Raw genomic sequence first — 23,998 nt, 5'->3', positions numbered from 1 at the left:
AGTGTTTCTATTTTTGCCTGGAAATCATGTGCTAATGCAAAAAGAAATGTCTTATGGGTGGAGGCAGAGCCCACACTCAAAGAGTGGATGGAAGGTCAAGGTAATTTGGATCTGGGACATTTGAAAGCCTGAAATCTCATGAGCAATTTCCTATCCATCTCAATTCTATATATTTGTGGTACTACTAATGAAACAAATTTGAAAAAAGGAAACACGATGGATACAGTGAATGAAAAAGCAATAAAATTTGAAGTTGAAAAAAAAAGACAAGATGCCCAGTTAAATTTGAATTTCAGTTCAGCAATGGCTGAGCTTACTTCTCTTTTTTTCAAACATGCTGTGTTACCCCCATGTTACCCACCTCCTAAGAACTGCTTACCCTCTTCTGGTCTCAGGCTCTCACACCCAGACTGAATTTCAGTAGGATTTTATCCTTCACACAGTTCCTTCCCAGACGTATCTGTGCCACATGAGTCCTTCAAAGGAAATTTGAGTATCAGTCTCATTTTAAAAGTGTGGAGACTGAGACTTAAATCACAGCGTTTCCAAGGGTCAGTCTGGACTTTTCATTTGCTGACAGCAAACCCAATGCTCTTGCCGCCACCCAGCACTTCCATACTTGCCTCTAGGGTTTGGTCTATGGAATGAGCTCCCCAGTATTGCTGCTCTGGAAGTTTCCCAGCAGTCCTGGGGATTGGGGGAGGGAGGTTCCTACAATTGCTGCTCCCTTCAGCCACCCACTTATAGACACGGCGAAGAGCAAAGTTCTTCTCCAAAGAACCATCTCTGGCATATCTAACAGAAGAAAATCTTGACCCACATTTCAGGTTCTGAGTCCCTTGATCTTTCCCTCTGATGTGACCTATAGATCTGTGGAGGGGAATGAGTCACCTCCCTGGGGACCCTTGCCAGCCTGCTCTGGGAGGGGGTGGGAAGGGTGGGAAGTGGTGTCTGTCTCTCCCTGTGGGTCCTAACGTAAGCCATCTAGCTTACTTGCACCTTAGACGACTGGGGATAAGGCGCCTTCCCCCCCAGGCTGCTGGCTGTGAGGACAGCTGAGTGAGCAGGTGGTAACTGGCTGGCAGGACACTGCCACACAGCACTTCCCCTGGCTCCCTCCCCAGATCCTGACTGCACCCTGAGGAGGCTTGAATTTCAGTTCACATAGGCCTTTTCCTCCCATGCTGGCCTCCTGCAGCCACTCCAGGTAAGTGACTGATATATTTGACAAAAGGAACTGGGGATATGTGACCATACCCCTGCTTCTTTGTTCAGGGAGTGGTGGGGGAGGGGGGATTAGATCATCTCACCTGCATCACCTACAACAAAAAACAAAGAATTTGATGAAAAAGTGGGCAGAAGAACTGAATAGACATTTTTTCCTAAGAAGAAATACAAATGGCCAACAGACACATGAAAAATTGCTCCACATGGTTGATTATCAGGGAAATGCAAATCAAAACCTCAGTGAGATATCGCCTCACACCAGTCAGAATAGCTATTATCAGTAAGACAAGAAAAAACAAGCATTGGTGAGGCTGTGGAGAAAAGGAAACCCTCCTCCACTGTTGGTGGGAATGTAAACTGGTGTAATCACTATTAAAAATAATATGGAGCTTCCTCAAAAAATTAAAAATAAAAGTACTGTATAACATAGTAATTCTACTTCTGGGAATTTACCCAAAGAAAACAAATCACTAATTCAAAAGATATATGCACCCCTATGTTTATCGCAGCATTACTTACAATAGACAAGATATGGAAGCAACCTAAGTGTCCATCAATAGATGAATGGATAAAGAAAATGTGGTACATATACACAATGGAATGTTATTCAGCCATAAGATGGATCCAGAGGGCATTATGCCAAGTGAAATAAGCCAGAGGAAGATAAATACATGTAATATCACTTATATGTAGAATCTAAAAAATAAACAAATAAAAGAAATAGATGCATAAGCATGGAGAATAATCTGATGGTTGCCATGAGAGGAGAGTTTTGGGCAAAATAGGCGAAGGGGTTAAAGAAGTACAAACTTTCAATTATAAAATAAATAACTTATAGGGAGGAAAAGTACAGCATTGGGAATATGGTCAATGATATTGTAATAACTTTATGCACTTGGGAACTGCACTCATTATGGTAAGCATTTTGCTATGTACATAATTGTTGGATCACTGTGTTGTACTCCTGAAACTACTGTAATATTGTACATCAACTATACTTCACCAAAAATGTTTTCTTCTGCCCTCGACCACACGGTCAGCTCAGCAAGTGTGCTCTGTGAATCTGCGGACAGCCCTCCCCACCTGAGTCCCTGCACACATGCTCCCCACGTGCTCCTTCAGGCGCCTGTCTTTGCAGCGTGCCTGCTGCATACTATCTAGGGGTGCACACAGCCTGCTCACCATGTCTCAGGACCCTTCTCAGCTACACTGTGCAACCAGGCCCTCAGTCCTTTGCAAAGTACACAGCCTGTCCCCAAGCCTGTGCCAATTCCATCTGGTGACAATTCATGTGTATACTCATTGTTTCTCTGCTCTCTCATCTCTGAAGGACTCCAGGGCAGAGTCTGTCTAGTTCATCTCTGAATGAACTAGAAGAGATGGGACACGGTGATGGATGCGGAGGCGGCCAAGGGAGAGACTGCTGCTAACACAGGTGCTGTTATTTGTCGCCGCTCCTCCACCCCCAAAGAGGTGACATTGATGCCTATGAGGGAAGTGAAGAGGGAGGGGTTGACTGCCAATGAGTAGTGGGAGCACTTCCTTAAAAAAAAGCTTAAAGACACTCTAGGGAGAAGTGGGAAAATATGAATGTGAACAAGGTATCAGATGACATGGAATTATCATTTTCAAGTGTGACAATGAAATTATGATTATGTGGAAGAATTTCCTTATTCTTAGAGGATTCATGCTAAAGAATTCAGGGGTGAAATGTAATAGTGACCACCACTTACATTCAAATTGTTTAATCTCATACATGCACATGCATACACGTGCGCGTGCACACACACACACACACACCATGTATACAAATAGAGGAAATGAGGAGGAAAAACATGTCAAAATATTAACAATCGTCAAATCCAGATGTAGGGTCCATGGATGTTCATTGAACCCTCGCTGACCCACACTGCATAAACAGAATTTTTCATGAGATAAAGTTAAAAGGGAAAACTGACTTTGATAGTCTGAAGGAAAACAAAGAAAAAAGATTGACAAGTACAAATTTTAAGTTTCCCCCTTTCCAGTCTTTGATTGGGGTCAAAGTCAACCTGTAGGGGAGATGGAAAGAGAAGAAGCCCAAGCGCCTCATTTCACCCACAAATAAAACTAAGCCCAGAGAAGGTAAGGGACTTACTCAAGCCACACAGCAGCAGAGGTGAGACTGGTCCTGGATGTCCTGCTGCCCAGGCCACTGCCTTCTCCCACTCAGGACTGGCCCAAATTATTCCTGAAAACAATGGCCAGTGAAATGATTCTGACTGCCCATTATGGGTAAAAACTAACTCCCTGAGGAAAAAAGTAGGCAGCTTTGTCAATTTTCCTGATGACTTTAGAGCACAGGCTGTTCCCCTGATGTGATATGACGGACAGCTCACCTCACCACACAGTGCCGGCTTCTCCCCCAAGAGCGAACCCACACTGCCAGGAAAGAGACCTGATGGTGCACCTTGCAGTCCCACCGCACCAGGCGCCAGAGCCGTCGGAGCCCTGGCAGGTTTGTGGTCCACCAACCCCCAGCACTGAGGTGTCGCTCCTGGCTGTCACAACACCCGAGGCGATGGCTGTCCTCCTGCTTCTAGAGCACCTCCAGGAGCTGGTCCTGCACATGGGTGGAGGCAGAGCCCACCCTCAAAGAGTGGATGGGTGGAGGCAGAGATGGTCCTACCGCAGCACAAATAGCTGCAGACTGGAAAAGCGGTGGTCAAACTACAGCCCTTGGGCCAAGTCCAGGCTGCCACCTATTTTTGTGTGGCCCATGAGCAAAGAATTACTTCTACAATTTTTAATAGTTAGAGAAAAAATATTTCCAGCAAAAGATTATTTCATGACCCATGAAAATTACATGACATTCAAATTTCAGTGTCCTTAAGTTTTATTGGGACACAGCTACATTTATTTATATATGTATTGCCACTGGCTGCTTTCGCAGTACAGTGGCTGAGCCAATGAGCTGTGATGCAGATGGTATGTGACACTCTCTTCACTTCCCCCTGCTGCTCCTGCATTACAAATCACAGGCAGTTATAATTCAATTGCATTTCAAGTACTGCACTGCGATGTTGTGATACAATAATATATCTGTGGTCTCTATCCCTGGGCGGTGGGGTGATAGGAGTGTCTCTTGTTATTCATAATAAGCCCCTTTCAACCAGACCTGAGTTTATGCTCATGAGGTGATTCTAGATGGTCCCCTAGATAGCCTCAGGTTGGGAACCGGTTGCCAGGAGACCCAAGCATGTGATTAGAGGGTTGGAACTTTTCAGCTGTACTTCCTAACCTGCAGGGATGGGAGAGTGACTGAGGACTGAGCTGTCATCGTCTAGCCAATGATTTAGTCTATCATGCCTAGATAACGGAACTTCCACAAAATCCTTACACTATAGGATTCAGAGAGCTTCTTGGTTAGTGAATGTACCCATGTGCTGGGAGGGTGGCCCACCCCAATTCCATGGGGACAGAAGCTCCTGTGCTCAGGATGCTTCTGGACCTCAACCTGTGTGCCTCTTCACCTGGCTATTCATTTGTATCCTTTATAATTACCTTCATATAAATCAATAACAGTAAGTAAAGTGTTTCCTGGCATTCTGGGAGCTATTGCAACAAATGATCAAACCTGAAGAGGGGGTCTTGAGAACCTCCAATTTGTAGCCAAGTTGGATAGAAGGTGACCTGGGAATCCACTACTTGTGATGATGTCTGAAGGAGAAGGGCAGCATTGTGGGCTGAGCTCTTAACTGTGGCATCTATGCTATCTCCACGTGCTGAGTGTCAGAACTGAACTGACTTGCGGGACACCGGTTGGTGCCCACAGAGAATTAGAGAATTGCTTAGCATAGAAAATCCACATATCTGGTGTTATAAGTGTCATGAGTAGAGAGTTTACCTTTATAGAGGCATGTCACATTTTTATTTAGTTTTATTACTAATGCATATCCCTCATGTCAGAGTAAGAAGAGAAAAATGAACTTTGGTTGTTACACTATTAATATAGACTGTGGATTATTTTGTTATCAAATCAGATGACAAAGCATTAGATTATTATGCAATGAAATATTATTATGCTAAAAGAATACAGTACGTGTTGACATTTCCAGACTGAGTAGTCATCACACTATTTCCAACTCACAGGAAAAAGCATGGACAGGAAAATTAGCAATTTTTAAATGGAGTATCTCATTACAACAGAATTTCTTCAGAATTTCTGCACCTCCAGGCAGAGGGCTGCACTACGCTGGGAAAGGGTGACCTCCCGGCGTTGCACAGAGGTCCTGGCGGGGCCCCTCTGACTGTTCTGTGACCAGGCACTGTGACATGCCCGCAGCCACCTCTTCTAAGGCGGTGTTTCCCTCTCATCACACTGGCCCTCCGTCCGGTGGGCGGGCACACTGCACACGGACATTTATTCTCCTTGATGTGTGCTTGGGTTCTTAGCTTGTTTGAAGACTCTTCACATATGTACAAGGTTAATTCCACTTCAGGAAGATGAGGAAAAGTCAGGCTCAGAAAAGAAAAGATGCCTGACATACCATTTGGGGCTTTCTTCTTACCTACAGGTAAAGCAGTGCTAAACCACCATTGCTGGCGGTGGAAGGTGGGGAGAAGGGTGGCACTCAACACACATACTGATGGCTGACCCATATTGGCTATCCTGCCCCTTTCTTTGGGAAATAAACAGCCAGGACAGGGTTTGTGTGCTGGGAAAGCATGAGAAGAGAGGCTAGCAGACCCCAGAAATAAAAGGGTGGTAAAGATCAGTAGCTGGAAAGGTGGCCAGAAGAGAGTGAGGTCACTTTGTGACCCTGTGGAGCATGTTGCTCCTCCGTGTTCATGTCCCCGTGGGGCAAGGTCTGGGGCCGAGGGTGTTCTCACTCCTGCAGGTCACGCACTCCTGTCTTGTCTTCCTTCTTCCCCTTTCTCTGGTTGGTAGAGGGTGAAGGAACAAATATATCCCTAACCTAATAATTTGAAATATTGGGGTATGACTAGGAAATGACACTCTCAGATTCTCTCCCAATTCAGTGAGAAGGAAACAGAAATTTAAGGGGCATTTTGGTATTTGTTTTTGTGGTTTTTATGTGCTTAAAAGCTAAAGTAGCATAACCAAGCCTTAGAAAATTGAACATCTCATACAAGAGACCTAGAGCAGAACCATAGGTCAAGAAAGCAGTGTTTCCCTTTGCGTTTCTGAACACAAAGATCTGACAACAAGAAGGTCAGGTTACATTTCGTAATCTGTTGGAGGTCATTCTCCCACCATGAGAAATGGGATAAGGGGAAATCTTACCCCAGGACCACATCAGGGGAGGAGGGGATTTCAGGGAGGAGGGCAAAGATCCTGCCACTTACTGCAGGCCTAGCAGGCCTTGAAGGTAAAGCAGGAGAGAAAGGCAAAGAGCAGGGGCTATACAGCATGCAAGGCCACGAGTTTCCTTGGAGATGGTAAGGGACTTGAGGTTCGAGGAAGTGAAAGTGGGGACACCAAATAGAGCCTGCACTCAACTCAGCCTAGGGATTAAAGGATGTGGGGCCCCACGTCACGTGGCAGTTCGGGGGCCAGAACTTCGGGGCATCGCCATTGAGTAGGAGGAGAAAGAAGCACTTCAGTACTGCTGGGACTCTAAGTGCACATTTCCAGCTTTTGCAAGAATTCATGAATATGACTGTCTGGATAGGTTACTGTGGACACAGATTTTAGGTTTGTTTTTTCCCCAAGGATATGAGACATGCAGAACCTCACAGCCCTTCAGAGGGATGCTTCTCTTGGCTAAGACAAAGCCACACAGTTGGTTCCTTCTGATGACCAGAAAACTCTGGCTGTCGTCCTGCCAAAGCTAAAGCTAAAGAAATGTGCTTTTTCTTCTTTTCCTCCATCTCTACCCAAGAGTCTCCATATCCCCTGCTTTCTGGGGTGAGACTGTCCTGTAAAATTCAAGTACTATCCCTCAGGCCTATCTCCTGCATTGCACAAGGCTCTAGGTCTTCCTCAAAAGCCCCTCAGATTCCCGGGGGCCTCACTCTCTTCTGGCCACCTTTCACCACCACATCCCAGCTACTGATCTTCACCCCCTCAGCTACTGATTTTTACCATCCTTTTATTCCTGGGGGCTGCTAGCCTCTCTCCTCATGCTTTCCCAGCACACAAACCCTGTCCTGGCTGTTTATTTCCCAGAGAAAGGGGCAAGATAGCCAATATGGGTTAGCCATTGATGTTTTAGGCATCAGTGATAAAGCCATCATGGGTAGGAACTGTCCCATGACTACATTTTTCATTGGAACCTGAGTTGCTGTATTCTTGGGGCCCACTCACCCTCTCCATCCTCTCCAACAGCGAAGTGTTTTGCCATCTTCATAGCTCTCCCCACCTATAGTCAACCATAAGTTCCCCTTTTCATTTAATAGAGCAGATCAGCTCTATTTCTTTGGCTCCAACCTCTCACCATTAGGGTAAAAGGCCTACTTTTCTCAACAGACCTGGCCTCACAAGATACTGACCTAACAAGCAGACTCTAAGAAGGACTTTCCAGCCACCCTAAAAGTCAGACACAAGTTCACCCGTTTTTTTCATTCTTGCTCAGATACTAGTAAAGACCTGCTTTGGTACTGCCTCAGACCCAGAAATGAGAGGGAAACAGAGTGCCCTATGCCCAATACTCAGCGCCCCTTCCTATGGGGCCTCTCGCTGTGGGATACACATGCCTGCCTCCCTGGTGTCATGGCCTCTGACTTGCTTTGGGCGATGAAGTGATGGAAATGGTATGACCTCCCCCAAGCAGAAGCTCTAGGTGTTGTGTGGTACTTCCATCTCTTCTTCCCCCCCCACCCCCCACCCCCGTCTCAAGGCCAACGTGCCCCAGATGGGGCTGCTGGCTCAGCCTGGGGCTCAAAATAGATAAGCAGCAGAGCCATTTATGACCCAAGACAGATGTGGGTCTGAAATAGACACAGATCTTCATGGTGTAAGCCGCTACGATTTTGATGTAACTTAGCATGACCTAATGCATGCAGTGAAGTTAGATCTTGAAATTTAATTTCATCCACAAAAGGGGATTTCACTGGTGGGCTTTTAATGTTGCCTTAGGATCTTTTTTATACAAGTAAGTCCCAATTGTTCAAATATTATGTTTTATGGTGCTGGCATTATAGCTAATATGGCTACACAATCAAACATTGCTCACTGAATAACCTTCCTGGGCTAGTGAGGATGGACTATGTATCTGGGCTATCATTCAAAGCAGCAAAAATGTGAGTTTTCATCCTCAGACTATGAGACCCTAAATAATGTCCTTTCCTGGCAGATTCCAGAGGCCTCCGCGTGCAGCAGCAGAGCTGCCTACCCCTGCTTGCTGGAGTGCAGGCAGTTCCCTTAGACCACACTTTGAAGAGCTTGGCTGAGAAAAGTGGGGAAAAAGCCAGTGACTAGAGGCTAACGTGAGGTTAAGGGTCAATAAGGCCAAGGGAGAGAAGTCTTTCACCTTTTCCTATGATGCCTGTATTTGTACATTCACTATAACCGATGTAATTTATTTAAAATACCACTCATAAACCTTGATATCTAGTTCTTCCACAGATCTTTGATTCCTATTGCCTATTACCTCCCCCACACTAGCAACATCCACACATGCACACACACACACATGCATGTGTGCATGCACACACACATACATACAGATGCACGCATGCACACACATGGACACACATGTGCATAACACACACTGAGACACCGTGTGAATGACCAACCAGATCCCCTTGGGGAAACAGCTGCTTGGCCTGTCCTTAGATTCCAGACCATCAGATGTCACACCCAAAATTACAGGAAAGAGCAATAGTTTGACCTGGAAAAGGGTAGGAAAGGTCCAGCTGTGAAGATAATTGGTCAGACACATACTTCAGGAGGAAATTTTGGAAAGGATGAACCACACACCCTAAGGAATGAAAATCAACAGCATTTCTCGTTTTATTTCTTGCTAAGATGACAGCAGGGAGTGTGGAGACAGGAGACTGACAGAGCATTTCCCCCCAGGAAAGGGAAGCCCCAGCTCTCCTGGGGATGGGGCTGGGAGCGGGGAGCAGCTGAGGCTCCCCCGGGGAGGCTGGGCCAGCTTCTGGGCTTCTTGGGCTTCACCTCTGCAGGAAGGCACAGGCTTCCAGAAGCGCTGGGGGACACAACAAAGCAGGACATTCAGAAACTGATTGCCTTTTTAACCAGGAGGTCAATCAAGGGGGATAATAAATGGAGCCTTTCCCCTGTCCTTCTCTGCGCACGTCAGTACTTGCCACACTCAGTCTCCTGGGCCCTCCTCCTACCAGCTGCAGGGGCCCGGGGAGCACAAAGCAGCTCTGGCCCTCACCAGCCTGCGTGTTCCTTGCCCTGGCCTGAGTGACACAGCCCCCGGTGTACATGCACATGTACTTATGTGTGTGTGTGTGTTTGTAGGTGTGCAAACATATACCTACAGGTATACATGCATACATTCTCATACATACTTATATGAACACACAATTCATTTTACTGAATAAAATGAATTATCAGTTTCTAAAAATGCCATGACTGTCTCAATCAGTGTTATAAAGATTTAGCATATTGTCTACTTCATTTTTTCTCTAATTCTTTCATCTCATCCATGAAACTGAGATCTCCTGAAGAACAGAGATATTATATTGCCTTAATATTTTTATAGCCATCTTTGTTCCTAGAATGCTGTTTGTCCCTCCAACCTTGACCTTCACCCATGGTGGTTTCTCATCAACGCCTAGGTTCCACTCACGGGAGGTTGAGCATTTTCTCAGGTTAGCAATGGCCGAGACATAGGCTGATCCCAAATATTTTTCATATGTTGTTTTGCCATGGAGTTTGGCCAGACACTCAGTGTTGTCATTGAACAGAAGGTTTTTGGTTTCAGACTGGAACAAGCAAAATTTGCTCGGGCACTTGGATCCATTTCTTCCAAACTGAGCCTGTGCAAAAGAGCAGACAGCAAGTGAGTAGCTGAGGGAAATCGGAGAGTTTATGGATTAAGGGAGGCCACGGACATTGCTTCCACCCAGAAACATGGGACCCCCCCCCCAGACAGAGAACCCCAGAGAGAACCATGGGACAAACGGTGCTGAGCTCTGGGGTCGTCCCACTGCCTTGGCTGTGTCTTCTCCTGCCCCATGTCCTCCCGCTGCCCACCCCCGAGACAGCAGACCTGCCTTGGGTAGGGCCCAGGCCTGGTCTCACCTCCCACCACCTGTCCTTTCTTCATATGGTCACCCGGTGACAGCTGAGGATTCCTGCATTTCCTTCCAAAAATTTATCACCTATAATAGCCTAATAGGCCAGCTCTCCCACAGAGGCAGTCTGCATTGGAAATCATCTCTGCCACTGAGCAAATCATTGCCTCCATCATCTCCTTAGCCTCCCCTGGCCACAGATCCTCCTTGATGTCCGAGGGCTCCCACAGAGGTGAGAACAAACACCTCAGTGGTGGCAGACCTGTCACCAGCACCGGAGGGTGTGCCACAGTGAGGGCTCCACAAATGCCAGGCGTCAAGTCCATTATTAGGTGTCTTTAAAGGATACCTGGACACTTCACGTTTTAATACAAAACTAGATGCTGTCACAGAAAAATCACAGACTTTAAGGAAATGATAGGATTTCCCTCAAATCACTCCACATAAATGTCTTAACTCTTGAACGTCTGGATTTGTTCTTTTTAGAGATTGTAAATGCAGGGCCCTGGTCTATGGGCAACATCACCAGAGTTAACCATTGTCTACTGGGGTGTTGTGGACCAAGGCCCAATCGTCTCCCTCATTTGCCTAAAGAATACAAGGAGTGGCGAGGAGAGTAACTGTCTCTGGGCCAGGTAGTGAGCATAAGTTCAGGACATGAGCCTCAGGGAGGAGTTTGGTCAGTCCCAGAAAGCCCAGTGTCAGAAGCCTCTTCGGCCTCACTGAGACTCTGAGAAGACCCACAGTGTGAAGCAAATACTGTCACCACCAGCCTCAAGAAGAGGGATTCGAAAGAAAGACTTGAGATGGGCCGATTCACCAAGCTCTGTGGCTGCCCCCAACCCCGCAACAGGCCCATGTGGGTAAGGCAGAAGGCCCTGCTGCCTGTACCTGCTGGTCAAACAGCACCTCTTCCAGGTATTTTGTCTTGTCTTGCCGAGTGACCACACCGTGGTTTGGGGCCTTGGCCAGGTGGCAGCTCTCAGCCTCAGCCACAGGCTTCCTGGTGCCATCAAGGCACAGCAGCTCAAATTCGTCCAGCTTCAAATCCTTCGCCCACACTTCAGGGTTCTTTCCTGGGGAGAGAGAAGCCGGGTCAGCTGTGGCTGCGTGGCTTGGTCAAAGGGTTCTTCCTAGGTGGCTGGGACTCTTGAGATGCACACACTGGGATTGCACTGAGGTGAAAGAGAGAGAAGGAAGCTTCGTCCTGCACAGGCTGCACAAACTTCAAACATCACACCTTAGTACTGCATCCAAGCAATGGAATAGAATCCAGGAATAAAAAAGGTGAAGTACTGATACATTCTACAACCTGGATGAACCTGGAAAACATGATGCTAAGTAAAAGAAGTCAGTCACAGAAAGCCACATAATACATGGTTCCATGTATTACATGAAATGTCCAGGATAGGCAAACCTCTAGAGACAGAACGTGGACTGATGGCGGCCAGCTCTGGAGGAGGGCGACAAGGTACAGCATTTCTTTATGGGGTTACGTGTGGTGCCCTAGAACTGGACTGCTGTACTGGTTGCCCAACACTCTCTGTGACTGTGTGGAGACCCCTTAATTGTGCACATTGAATGGATAGATTTTATAACATGAGTTATATCTCAGTGATGCTGTTAGGTATTTTTTAAATTTTGTAAAAGGAACCCCCTCCATACCTGTGCCATGTTTTCCAGTGAGTTTCCAAAAAAAAAAATAGCTGGTTTATGTTCAAGAAGAAACTGTTCTCTCCTTTCTTCTAATGTTGTTTGTATAACCAGAAAAAGGATAGGAACTTCTATAAGTTTACCAAATATATGTAGTCAATTCCAATAAAATACAGTTGTAAAATCCCAGAGAAGCTTAAAATTCAATTTGACATCAATCTGATCCCTGCAGATCAACTATATTAATGGTTCATAAATTTGCAATATAACCATATGCATGTCGGTGTGTAAGTAGAGGCTCATTAGTCAGGCCTCTGCTTCTCTCCTGCCCTCTCTTCTGAAAAGAACACTTCATCCATTCTCTTGGTTTTGTCTATTTGATATTGAGATCATTCTGAATTTATATGTTAGGCCTCAGCCACTCTCTCTAGAGACATGAGGAGGTCAGGAGGAGCAGAGTAGGAGCAGCTATGGCTGTTGGTATCTTTGAAGGAGGGAAGCCCAAAGCTGAGGCTGTACATTCTCGGGGGACAAAATGCCAAGGTATCTGCTGAAGAGAGGGTGTGGGGAGGCTGAGTGGGGACTAAGGAGAGGGTGCAATCCGGAAGGTAACAAATGCCTAGGAATGTTGAATTAGTATTCTCACCTACAGATCAAAAGAGAGAGTGATTATTCACACAGTGACTGGTACATTATCTTCCACCATCTGCATCTGCCTGTGACTTTGTCCCCATTAGCTCCCGAGGAGTTTCCAGAATGAGGGCTCACATGGGGCTGAATGAAGGCTCCAACTTCCTTTCTTAAGGGAAATGTTATTTGCAAATGTTCAATTTTTAAGTATCATCCACATTCAGTTTCCCATAGGCTGGGACAGGCAGGTATGCTTCTGTGGCTGACCAGACAAAGCCAGGGCACCATTTGTTACTTAGTATAGCTGGTGTAAGTGTGCGTGTGTGTGTGTGTGTGTGTGTGTGTGTGTGTGTGTGTGTGCACTTGTGAAAGAGAAAGAGAGGGAGGGAGAGAAAGAGAGGTCTCAGTTTCAAGATCAATGTCACTTCAATAGACATACCATGTTGGAAACTGAGATAAAGGATTTCTGGAATTAACCTGATCCAAATTCTGAAGAAGGTTTAATAGATTCCCAGTTACAAATCTGAACATTAGGCTATGTTGTGATGTCTAAGATGCTGTCCAAGGCAGAAAGGGAAACATCTCCACCTACCATCAGTGTTCTCCAAGACAGTGACATCCTTCACGAATGCAACGTCTCCAGCCCTCTCAGCCAGGCACCTAAAATGTTCCAGAAAATAAACACATTGCCAGAGAAGATAAACTATTAGAGTTTCATAAATATTTGTAATAGACATTCCAAAAACTGATACATGAAAGTAAGCATAGAAAAGATAAAGGTAAATATTTCCAGGAACTTATGGCTTAAAATGGTAGACTGATCAAACATATAGACCTTCCCTCCTCCTAAAATCCCATTGGATATCTGAAGAAATACCGGAAAAGATGGAGATCAAAGCAATTATACTCTGAGGATACAGAGACAATATAGGAGAGAGAGTAAAACTTTTTTCAGAAACTGAAAATATCATTAAAAAGATGAAAGAAAGAGCAGTGTTCATGAAACAAGAACAAGAAGCTCTAAAAAGGAATAGTCAAACTACAAAAAGAATCCTTCGAAAGTAAAAAGTTAAAACCATAAAAAAATCCTTTAAAGTGATATAATGATTAGAAGACAAAACTGAGCAAATATGTCAGAAACTAGAAGATAAAGAAGAACAAATTAAGAAAGAAAAAGAAATAACTAAATGAAATGATAATCCAGGATAGTGTAATAATTTAAGAAATAAAGTTTAAAGATAAATCAGAGAAAATGGGATGGAAATTATCAAAAAAATAATGAAAATAAAATTTCCCAGAACTGAATAACTTGAATCAACAGATGAAAAGGAAAATGTTCCATCCAGTGAATTAAAATAATTTTTTTTAACTTCAAAACTTTTCAAGAAACCAGCTCTCAAAGCATTTACACTGGATGACACCCCAAACTGGAGGGTTAAAAAGGAGCTGTAGGTACAAGAGACACAGGAATGTCTGAGAAGCTGGATCTTCTTCAGTAGTGGAATGTCAGCAAGAAATAGTTCATAGTCAAAAAATAAGAACCAGCCATCTAAGAGTATGAGTTAGAATTAGAGAAGTAAATAGGACTTCTGGTTCCAGCTTTCAATTTGAACAAAAGCCAAAGCATTTCCTTGCAGTATAAGTAGGCATACTGAAGTGCAGGGGCTTCCATGAACCAATACCTTACCTTGGACTTGAAGAAGAAAACTACGTGATTCCTTTGGGTTTGTTATCAGCCATGTGTCTATTCACTATTTCTGAGTGGACTCACAGCCTAACTTTTCCATTTGCAAGTCCTTAAACATATTTTTGTACATTCACAAATACTTATGGGTCGCTCAGAGTATAGTAGAAGCTACATTCCTATCATTCTTTCACTCGAGAGAAGGCTACTGAATTTATATTTAAAAATTCAAAGACCTCAGTTTGGCCAGTGTCATCCTCAGATACATGACGCCATCTCCTGGTCAAATATATTCTTGGAGAATTGAGTAAAGGGGGAGGAGAGGTCTCTGCCTTTCACACTGAAAAGCAACATCCAGATGTATAGGGTTGTGAAATGTGGACCGTGGATCATTGCTATCAGTTACTCAGTGATTATAATCCATGAATTCTGAAAACTTATTTTTTGATTTATTGTTTATTTTACTAGTGAAGAACAACTGCAATACTGTTCTCTTTGACTTTTCTAAGGCCAAAATCAAAGAGAAAAGTGAAACATAAGACATAATGCTGACCTGCATTGAAGGAGAGGGTGCTGGCTATGGGAAAGGGAATTCTTCCCCACAAAACTGTACAAAGGACTTAAGATACCACATACTCTGCTCATTTGGTTTTGGGGATAAAGCCATCAAGACCCACTGAGGTTGACTTTGGCCCCAGGCCATGGGTGGAGCCCAGCAGAGCTGAGGTCACACAGCCCTGGCACCAGCCTGCGCTCCCTGGGTGGGGGGGGGGCCTTCACCAGTGCTGCCCGTCAGCAGACCCCCAGGCTGAGCCCCGCTCTGCTGTGACAGGCCCTGTCGGCCCCTGAGAAGCGCAGCGCCAGGAAGCTGGAGGTCGGGAGACACTCACCTGAAAGCCCCAGTGTAGCCGAAGTACCTCTCATCGCTGTTGGGCGCGCACTTGTCCTCGCCCGCCTCGTTGCCAATACACAGTGCGCAGAGACTGGACTTCGGGTCAGACCCAGGGGCACAGCTTTGCTTAAAGTATTCATCTGTAGAGAAGGCACGTGGGGGTCAGCTCTTTCGACCCAGATCAAGATAAGCAGTCTAATAGGTGTGGGGCTTGCTTTCCATCCAGTATATTGCCCATGACAGAACTCAGTCACCAGCATGAGCAGTAACGTGTTAGCACCAACGCAGAACCCACCAAAATCAGAAACACGTCAGACTGTGGGCATTGATGGGAAATATAAGTGGGGCTGGAGATGAGGGTCTGGCCGGACAATGGGGCCCACCACCACGGCCTCAAGCTGGGGCTCACCTGATTAACGTGGTGGTCGTGTGCCACACAACCTGCTGGTTGCCTACCCCAGGGTCTGATTTCCCCTGCTCCTTGGTAACAGACTCTGCTTTTTACCTGGGCACCTGGCCCCTTAGAATAAAGACTAGCCTTCTTTGATGCCCTGTGGCTAATACAGCCATGTGGCCAGGGGCTCACCAGTGAAATATGAGCAAGAGTTTAGGGGGCCAGCATCTTAGAAATATCCTTAGAAGAGAGTGGGCACATGCCTTTTGCCCCTCCCTCTCCCTCCCTTCCTTCATTCTGCATATGGAATGCAGGGCAGGGACTGGGCCTCCAGTTGTGACAGGGGCCATTAAGTGACCTTGAAAATGGACACAATATATCAGAGTGGCCAGATGTTTGAAGCTCGAGTTTCTGACACCATGTGCTCATCATACTAGACAATCAACCTTGGATTTCACTCACATGAAAGAAAAATAAACTTCTGCCTGTTTAAGCTTCTACTATTTGGGGTTTTCTTTTCTTGCAGTTGAACCTAATCTGAATTAACCTACCACGTGACTTAATGCACCTTAAGGAGTTAAAGTGGATTATTATGGGTTAAGGAGAGAGTAAACAAAGAAAGTCCTGCCTCAAGGAGCAAGTAGCGCCTGTTATCAGACTCATGCAGCCCTGCCACACCATCTGCCAACCTTGAGAAGTGCTGGGGAGCAGCTTCCCCGCGCCGCAGAGGCCGCTGTGGGGCTGGAAAGAGGGACGCCAGCGCCCACTGCTGGTAAGGAGCAGAGCCACACAACAGCCTGCCGGAGCCAGGATGCAAACGCATTCAAAATACTGCAGGACCCGCCCGAGGGGCCACCTGCCCCAGAGGTGAGCCAGGGTGAGAACATGCCACACACTGCCATGTCACCAGGCCCACAGCAGAGAGGGCATGGCTTATGCATGGAATGTGAGCGTGGGGTGTGGCAGGGACAGACGGCCCCAGCAGCAGACTGAACTAGAACCCCTGAGGTCTTATTTGGCTTCCTTTGCAGTGTGGAGTAAGAAGTCAGTTCTGTTTAGTGCCAGAAGTCACCTTTTATGAGGCAGGCAGGCGCCTTTTCCCAAATTAGGAAGCCAGAGCCTGTGAGGAATGGAGAGCCAGAGCTCCAAGAAATTTTTAAAAGTAACATTTGTCCTTTTCAGAACCTGTATCCATTATTAGGGCTCACAGAAACAGGCTGCCACTCCGGGGTCTTGCCGTGGCGTGGGCGGATGGGGCAGGGGAGGTGTGCAGAGAACCCCTCAGAGCATCCATGACTGCAGGGGTGGCCACAGGAACAGCGTGCCAATACCAAGAGAGGCCTGTGGGCCAGTCAGCCTACAAATCCCCGCCCTCCCTTCCCTAAGGCCCCACAGCCACATGTGCCTGCAGGACGGCCCACCCCCGGACTCCCTCCAGATACCTTACCAAATTTGCAGGAGCCTGTCTGGTTGAAGAGCAGACCCATGGGGATGTTCCAGCCTGCAGTCCTGCCCAGGGCAGTGTGGCAGGACTTCCTGCCTCTCAGAGAATTCCAGGTGATGTCGGCATCTGACTTCCTGACAACTGCCACAGCAAGATAGCCTTGGATGACAGAAAAGCAAGTCTGAACCTCCAGGGGCCTGGCATACCGACTGTAAGGCAGTCCTCTGCAACCCAGGCCATCACCAGTCAGGAAGCATCATCAGGCAGTGATCCCCTCAGACAACCGGACATTGTCAGGCAGACCCAAAAAGCATAAGCTGCTGCTCTGTGTTAAAGGCAAGATTGTGTCTGGCCTATGAAGTGAAATAGTAAGAAGAGCTGATCCTTTAAGATATTTCTGGACACCGTCCTTGACCAGCCACACACTGTCCCTGAGTTATATACCAGCCACTCACTTTCAGAAATGGGGTACTACAGCAGTGAACGCTGAACAACAAGCATGAGCCCAACAGGACACAAATCATCAAGTGTGATATGCAATATGCATCAGGCCAGAGCAGTGACAGCCACCAGACTAAGTGCTGTGCGGACGTAGGGGTGTGTCTCCGAGAACCCCTGTGCTGAGTTCAAACCAGCCCTTCACTGTGAGGGGGTCAGTGTGGTGGCCATCCTCTTCCTGATAGAGTATACCAGACAGACTTCTGGGGTGAGCAAGTGCAGAGCTCTTCTGAAGCTGAGGAAGCATCAGCTCTGGCAGACAAGGTGGAGATGGTGCACAGAGCATGGGATCTAGCGTTAGAGACCAGGACCTGCCACAGTATAATCCACGGATGGGAGTGCGATCCAGGGCACTTCACGAGACTCTCTGGGCCACTGTCTCTTCACCCATATGAAATAGCAATTTAACACCCCTCCTTCCACATGGCCCAGAACATGATGAGGAACTCTGAAAGCTCTCTGCCAGGTGTGAGTATATAAACATTAATTATAATTACACATCTATGAATTATTTGCATCTTCAAAAGAACTTATGGCTTCTATGGCTGCATTTTCTTTCTGTGAATTTTTTTTTAAAGTTCCCACACCTCCCCCTCCTCCAGTAACAAGAACTTACCCTTGACCCTGAAAGTGACAGATTCCAACTCACCTTCCATTGGTCTATCCACACAAGCTGAATCGTCACCTTTCTGAGATTCTGAAGGAATAGAGACAAGCAAATGTTATTAAACACTCAGATTTACTGACAAATCATCAACTTTTATATCTCAACAATGCAGAATCAAATCCAAAGAGATGTCCCAGCAGTCCCGTGAAGCAGAAATACATACACAGGTCCACCAAAAGGCATGGACATAGATGTTCATAAGCAACTCTATTCACAATAGTCACCAACTGGAAATTACCCAAATGCCCATCCACAGTAGAATGGATAAATGGTTGTGGTAGAGCCATACAATGGAACACTATACAGATTGACCATCCTACAACCGCTCATTTATATGGATGACAAGCACAAATTTAAGCCGAACAAGAAACATGAAAAAGCACATGCTGTGCAACTCCTTTTATATTAAGTTAAAAAACAGGCAGCACTGCTCTGGGCCATCTGAAGCCAGGAGTCACTGCCCCACTGACAGGAGGACACAGGGGATGTGAAACTTGCTGTGTCTTGATCTGGAGACTCATGCACAGAGATGTACCAGTTCGTGATGTGTGACTGAGCTGTATAGTTAGTTGTACTTTTCTGTGTGTATATTATACATTACTGAACTCTTTTAAAATTAAGAAGAGGAAACCAATCTGTGCACTGTCAATTCTCAACACAACCGGTAGTGTGGCTAACAGCCCTTTCATTTATTCTTTCCCCTGGTTGTCCTGATGTGTGTTTGTTTGTGCTGTTTGAATGCATCTGTCCATCTTAAAGTCTCCACCTGGACCTACCGAGTGGGGTTACTCCTCCTTATGCCCTCCTTCATGGGCCAGAGGAAATAAACCACACTTACTTTGGTTCTCTGCCAGGACAGGCAACAAACCACATTTGCCCGCAACATAGATTAATCCTCCGTCCAAGCTCATGGCATCAGCTTCTCCTTTCTGCAAAAGCAAAGCAAGTAGCTAGCACCACAGTGAGGCTGTTTCCTGTCCCACCCGCCTGTACAGATGCCTGAGAGAATGGCTTTATGTCTGGTGTCCCAGTGAAGCAGCAGCAGGAGACAGGGGTTGTTTGAACTGAGCACCCGAAGGACACAGCAAGAGCGCTATTAATTCCCTACCAGCTCCCCCTGCTTTCCATGCTGTCGTTTCTTTTGGAGAGACCAGGCGCAGGCTGCACTAACCCTCTGTACTTTGAACAAAATCCCTTCTCTACGGCAAGCACTCTGGGGATGCCTTCCCCGCATCCCCCCCCCCCAGCACCAGTCTCCCTCACTTAAGAGACAGGTGAGCTGGCCTCACCTGGTCTCAGCTCATTAGCCCTACACTCAGTGCCACACAAAAGTTGTTCAACAAATGAACGGAAATAACAGAATTGGCTCACCATCAGAATGAATGGGCCCACATTCCATCCTTGGAACACTGGTCCATCAAGATTGGAAATTTCCCTCTCTGGCCCAGTAAAAATTTTTTTTGCAACTATATTAAAAATAGCTGGAGATTTGGATGAAGATTTCTATTCAACGCTGTGCATCACAGGGTTATTGATAACAACGAAATAAGGGGACAAAGCAGAATAGGGTCATGGCAAACTGAGCCACGTTCACTACCCTAAAATCGTTTTAAGTATTTTCAAAGAATATGTATGCACGTGGGAAAATGGCCATGAATTACTGCTCAGTGAAAAGGACTCAAAACCTATATACTAGTACGATCTAGAGTTGTTAGGGACATAAACACAGATGTAGGGAGAAACTTTGGAGTGAGAAATTATCAAAATTTTAATCCTGGTGTATCTCTGGGTGAGATCACAATCGAATATTTATTCATTTTTCACACGCTACCTTTCTGTAACTCCCAAATGATCCGCAATAATCGTGAGTTGCTCCTACATTCCGAGGAGCAGCAAGCCCACACTAGGGCGCCCTCTCGCAGCGCGCGCGGCGGTGCGGGGCCGGTCAGCCCCCCGAGCTCCGGGACGCCGCCCAGCAGCCCCACCCCCGCGCCCGCCCCCCGCGCCGCCTACCAGCGCCAGGGCGATGCAGTCGTCCGCGGTGGCGGCCGAGGCGCAGGTCACTTTCCCGTTGCTCGCGCTGCTCCACTGATCGCACTTGCGCCGCTCCTCGGGGCCCACCGCGCACCACACGACCCGAGCGCGCCGCGCCGCCACCTCCTCCGCCGCTGCCCAGAGGACCACGGCGGGTCGGCAGCGGCCCGGAGCTCGGCGGGCCGGCTGTCCCGCTTCCTCCCCCAGGCCCCGGAGCCCGGGCTCCACGCCGAGCGCCCTCGCGGCTCCGACCCCGCTACCCCGGGACGCACACGGAGCCGCTTCCCCAGCGTAAGAGGCGGGCATCTGCCCCTCCCCCAGCCCCCGACCTCTCCTTCAGGCGGGCTGACCCCCCACCCCCACGCCCGGCTCTCATTTCCATCCTCTGGAGACTTCCCTGGCTCACATTCTGCCTGTCCACCCTTAGGGTAACGGCCTGCCAAATGTCTCCGTCCCGCGGGATAAAAGCTCCAGGACGCAGAGGCAGCAGCCCCGGGAAATGGCTTCGGGACGCTGAGCCCCCTCCCCCCCGCCCCGTTGGCTGCACTGCGGCTGCCGGTTCACCCAGACTCCATCCCAAGCCCCCCAGGGGAATCAGAGCCGCGGCAGAGGGGCCTACTGCGGTGTCCCCAGCCAAGTCCAGGCACGGGGCGTGTCGTGCCAGGCCTCTGGATTCGTCCTGGGAGGAACCCTGGCTCTCTTGGTTCCGGTTTATATTTCTTGCTTCATAGGAGACAAACTGCTTTTTCTGTCAGGGTTGGGCAGCCTGGGACATACGGCAGCAGGAATCAGGGGCTGACACTGTTCGGAGACGCTCCTACAGGTTACCATGCCCTGACTTGGTTGGCAGAAGTCACGGGCACTGCGTCAAACCTACCACAGTGGGGACCTCGGCAGCCAGGGCACGGGCGGCGACCAGGACGGGCAGGGCGCCCCGCCCAGAAGGGCGGCCTCGCCTCCAGCCCACCGCCGCCGCAGCCCGCCCTCGGGGCCGCCTGGCCTCACTCACTTTCCCTCAGGCCCGCGGTGGCGGTGAGGTAGTTGAAGCCCAGGTACAGTCCAGAATCTATCTTCGAGGGGATCCTCAGAAACCCAAGGGCAGAGTCTTTGAACAGCAGGTCCTTTTGCCCGGAAGGGGAGCCGAAGAGCTGGAACCCTGGTGACGTGTTTTTTCCGAATTTTTCCTAATTACGGAAAATAGAATTACGATGCCACTGGTATATAGGGAAGAAAGAAACAAACGAGCGATCAAAACCATGATGGAAAGAGCCTCTGGAGCGCAGGGATGCCTCTGAGCGGAAGCCTTTGCTGGCGCCCTCCTGCAGAAGGGCTGGCCGTCCCTGTGACTGCAGCACAGCAGTGGCTTCGTCGGAAAGTTGCTGGGGTCCAAGCGCTTAGAGTCCTGAGAAGACTGCCTCGTCCCCCAACCCACTTCTGCCCCAGCCCCTGAAACACTCAGTGGGTAGGGCTAGGGAGGGCTTTGATGTTTCCACTGCCCAGAGTACAACCTCAGCAAGCAGCCCACTGAACTTGTAAACTCCTGTGCAGTGACAGGATCGAGGACTTGTTGAGTAGCAGGAAGTTAGGGAAGGAAGGACCCTCCCCACTACCAAATCCGAGCAGGAGGGGACTGTGGGTGGGATACCTGTGCCTTGCGGAGAAGCCCCCAGATCAAGTCCTCCTTGCCATTCACACTTCGGGCCACAACAGCATGAGAGGGAACCCGGGCCAGGTTGCACGTGTCGTATTCATCCACTGGCTTCCGAGTATTGTCTAAGCAGAGCAGCTCATACTGGTCCCTGTCAGCTTTGTTTGGCAGGTTCTCTGGGGGGAAGACGAGAGGGGGAGGGGAGGCCAGGTGAGCCTACTCCAAGCAGTAGCATGAGCTGTAGTTCCCCTTCCCCCATGGAATTTGAGCTGGAGTGGTTGACAAAATTAGGAGTCAAAAGGCAGTGGATTGCTCCAGAACACCTGCAAGGTAAAGTCGGTGCCCACAAAGTGCAGGGGGCCAGCCCAGTGTTCCCCTGACTGGATCATACAGGCTGCCTTGGGATTGCTACAGCTGCTGCCTGGCAAGCCAACGAGGCTGCACCAGACCCCATCTGTTTCCATGACCACAGGACCAGAAAAGGGTAACATAGTAGAGACAATCCCAGGGGGGCCAGCCAGGGGTGCTGCCTTACCCACATCTCTAGAAAGAATTAAAATGACAATAATTTTAAGGTAGGAAATACAATTGAGCCACTTCCCAACACTGGGTATATCAAAAGAAGGGAAAAGACTTTTTATGAGTGAGTTCAGCCCAATTTGGAACTGCTAATCTATGCAACATGAAGTTGCTTCAGAATATATAAAGTGACAGTAATTTGCCCAAGTCATTTCATGAGATTGGTACAACCTTGATCTTAAAATCAGAGAAAGAAGTACAGGAAGGATGAATTACAGGCCTATTTTACCTATGAACATAAGTACAAAAATCTTAAGTAATATGCTAACTCAACCTGAGTATTTTTTTAAATAATGGATCAGGATTAAGGCTGTCCAATTTATTCCACTAAAAAATGATGGCTGATCATCAAAAAAGTTTAAGTAACCCATGACATTAATAGATTAAAGGAGAAAAACCATGAGGTCATCCAAACCTTAATAGGTGCAGAAAAGTGTATGTTCAACATCTATTTGTGATTTATTTTTAATTTCAGAAATATAAAGAACTTGGTAATTATTGAACTTGGTAAATACCGTTTACCAAAATAGCTACAGCAAAATCATACTAAAATAAGAAAATATAAACATTCACTTCAAAGTCAGGAACAAGACAAGAATACCAGCTATCTCACTGCCAACACAATACCACCCGGCCTGGATTACACAACTTACAAAAGAAATAAAAGAGATGTAAACACTGGAAGGAAAAAGACAAACTTGAATATTTAAGGATGATGTAATCATCTACATAGAAAAGCCAACAAAACCAAGGAAGAATAAAACTAACAGCAGAGTTCAGCAGGGTAACACCACAAAAAATTCAGTGTTATCCCCATTATCAGTCACCAAACAGAAAAAAATATAGAATGCAAAATACTATAACAGCAACTAACCATTAAATAGCTAATAATTAACCTCACAAAGAAAGGCAGAAAACCAACAAAGAGAAAAATTTAAGTCCTATTAAAGGATATAAAAAGGTGTGATCAAATGGGAGGGATTTATCAAGATCAGTAACTAGACAAGTTAACATTAAGAATATGTCTTTTCATGGGTCAATTTAAATTCAAACAATTCTAATTAAAATAAAAGAATGATGTTTTTATAAATTCAAAAAATAACTCTAAACTTTCAGTTAAAAATTTTTGAAAACGACCAGCTAAGTATATTGTGAGAAGACTCTCTTTCTCTCTCCCCCTCTCCCTCCCAGATAGTAAGTTCCACTAAAAGCTAGATAATAAAAGCAGAAAAACACAAATACTCCAATGAAACAAAATAGCTCAGAAACTGATCCGTGGATCTATACAAAGTTAATGTAACAGTGACTCCACATATCAGCAGGAAAAGATAAAATTGTATGTAGTTGCTATTGTGAGGAAAATGGCCTCGCTGTAAAGGGGGAAAGTGGGGAACCAAATCCGTATCTAATTGTCTAGGTGGCATACATGGAA

The 23,998-nt window shown here is 46.9% G+C and overlaps 1 protein-coding gene across 1 annotated transcript in view; it reads right to left on the bottom strand.

Annotated features, from left to right (window-relative positions):
• Positions 1-9,160: 9,160 nt before the first annotated feature.
• LTF (lactotransferrin) overlaps positions 9,161-23,998 on the bottom strand; it is a 31,529-nt gene continuing 16,691 nt past the window's right edge. Inside the window, exons 7-17 of the mRNA XM_036883321.2 lie at positions 21,985-22,163; positions 21,349-21,523; positions 20,319-20,473; positions 19,144-19,234; positions 18,288-18,335; positions 17,144-17,299; positions 15,301-15,442; positions 13,319-13,386; positions 11,335-11,519; positions 9,996-10,185; positions 9,161-9,383 (exon numbers count right to left, since the gene is read on the bottom strand). Coding sequence (XP_036739216.2) covers positions 9,349-9,383; positions 9,996-10,185; positions 11,335-11,519; positions 13,319-13,386; positions 15,301-15,442; positions 17,144-17,299; positions 18,288-18,335; positions 19,144-19,234; positions 20,319-20,473; positions 21,349-21,523; positions 21,985-22,163 — 1,424 coding nt within the window. The 3' untranslated portion in view covers positions 9,161-9,348. The remainder of the gene's footprint in view (positions 9,384-9,995; positions 10,186-11,334; positions 11,520-13,318; positions 13,387-15,300; positions 15,443-17,143; positions 17,300-18,287; positions 18,336-19,143; positions 19,235-20,318; positions 20,474-21,348; positions 21,524-21,984; positions 22,164-23,998) is intronic.

Source organism: Manis pentadactyla, chromosome 1, assembly GCF_030020395.1.
Source record: "Manis pentadactyla isolate mManPen7 chromosome 1, mManPen7.hap1, whole genome shotgun sequence".
In the NCBI taxonomy this organism is placed as follows: Eukaryota; Metazoa; Chordata; class Mammalia; order Pholidota; family Manidae; genus Manis; species Manis pentadactyla.
The sequence above is the reverse complement of the archived record's forward strand: the minus strand, read 5'-3'. Positions and strand labels throughout refer to the sequence as shown.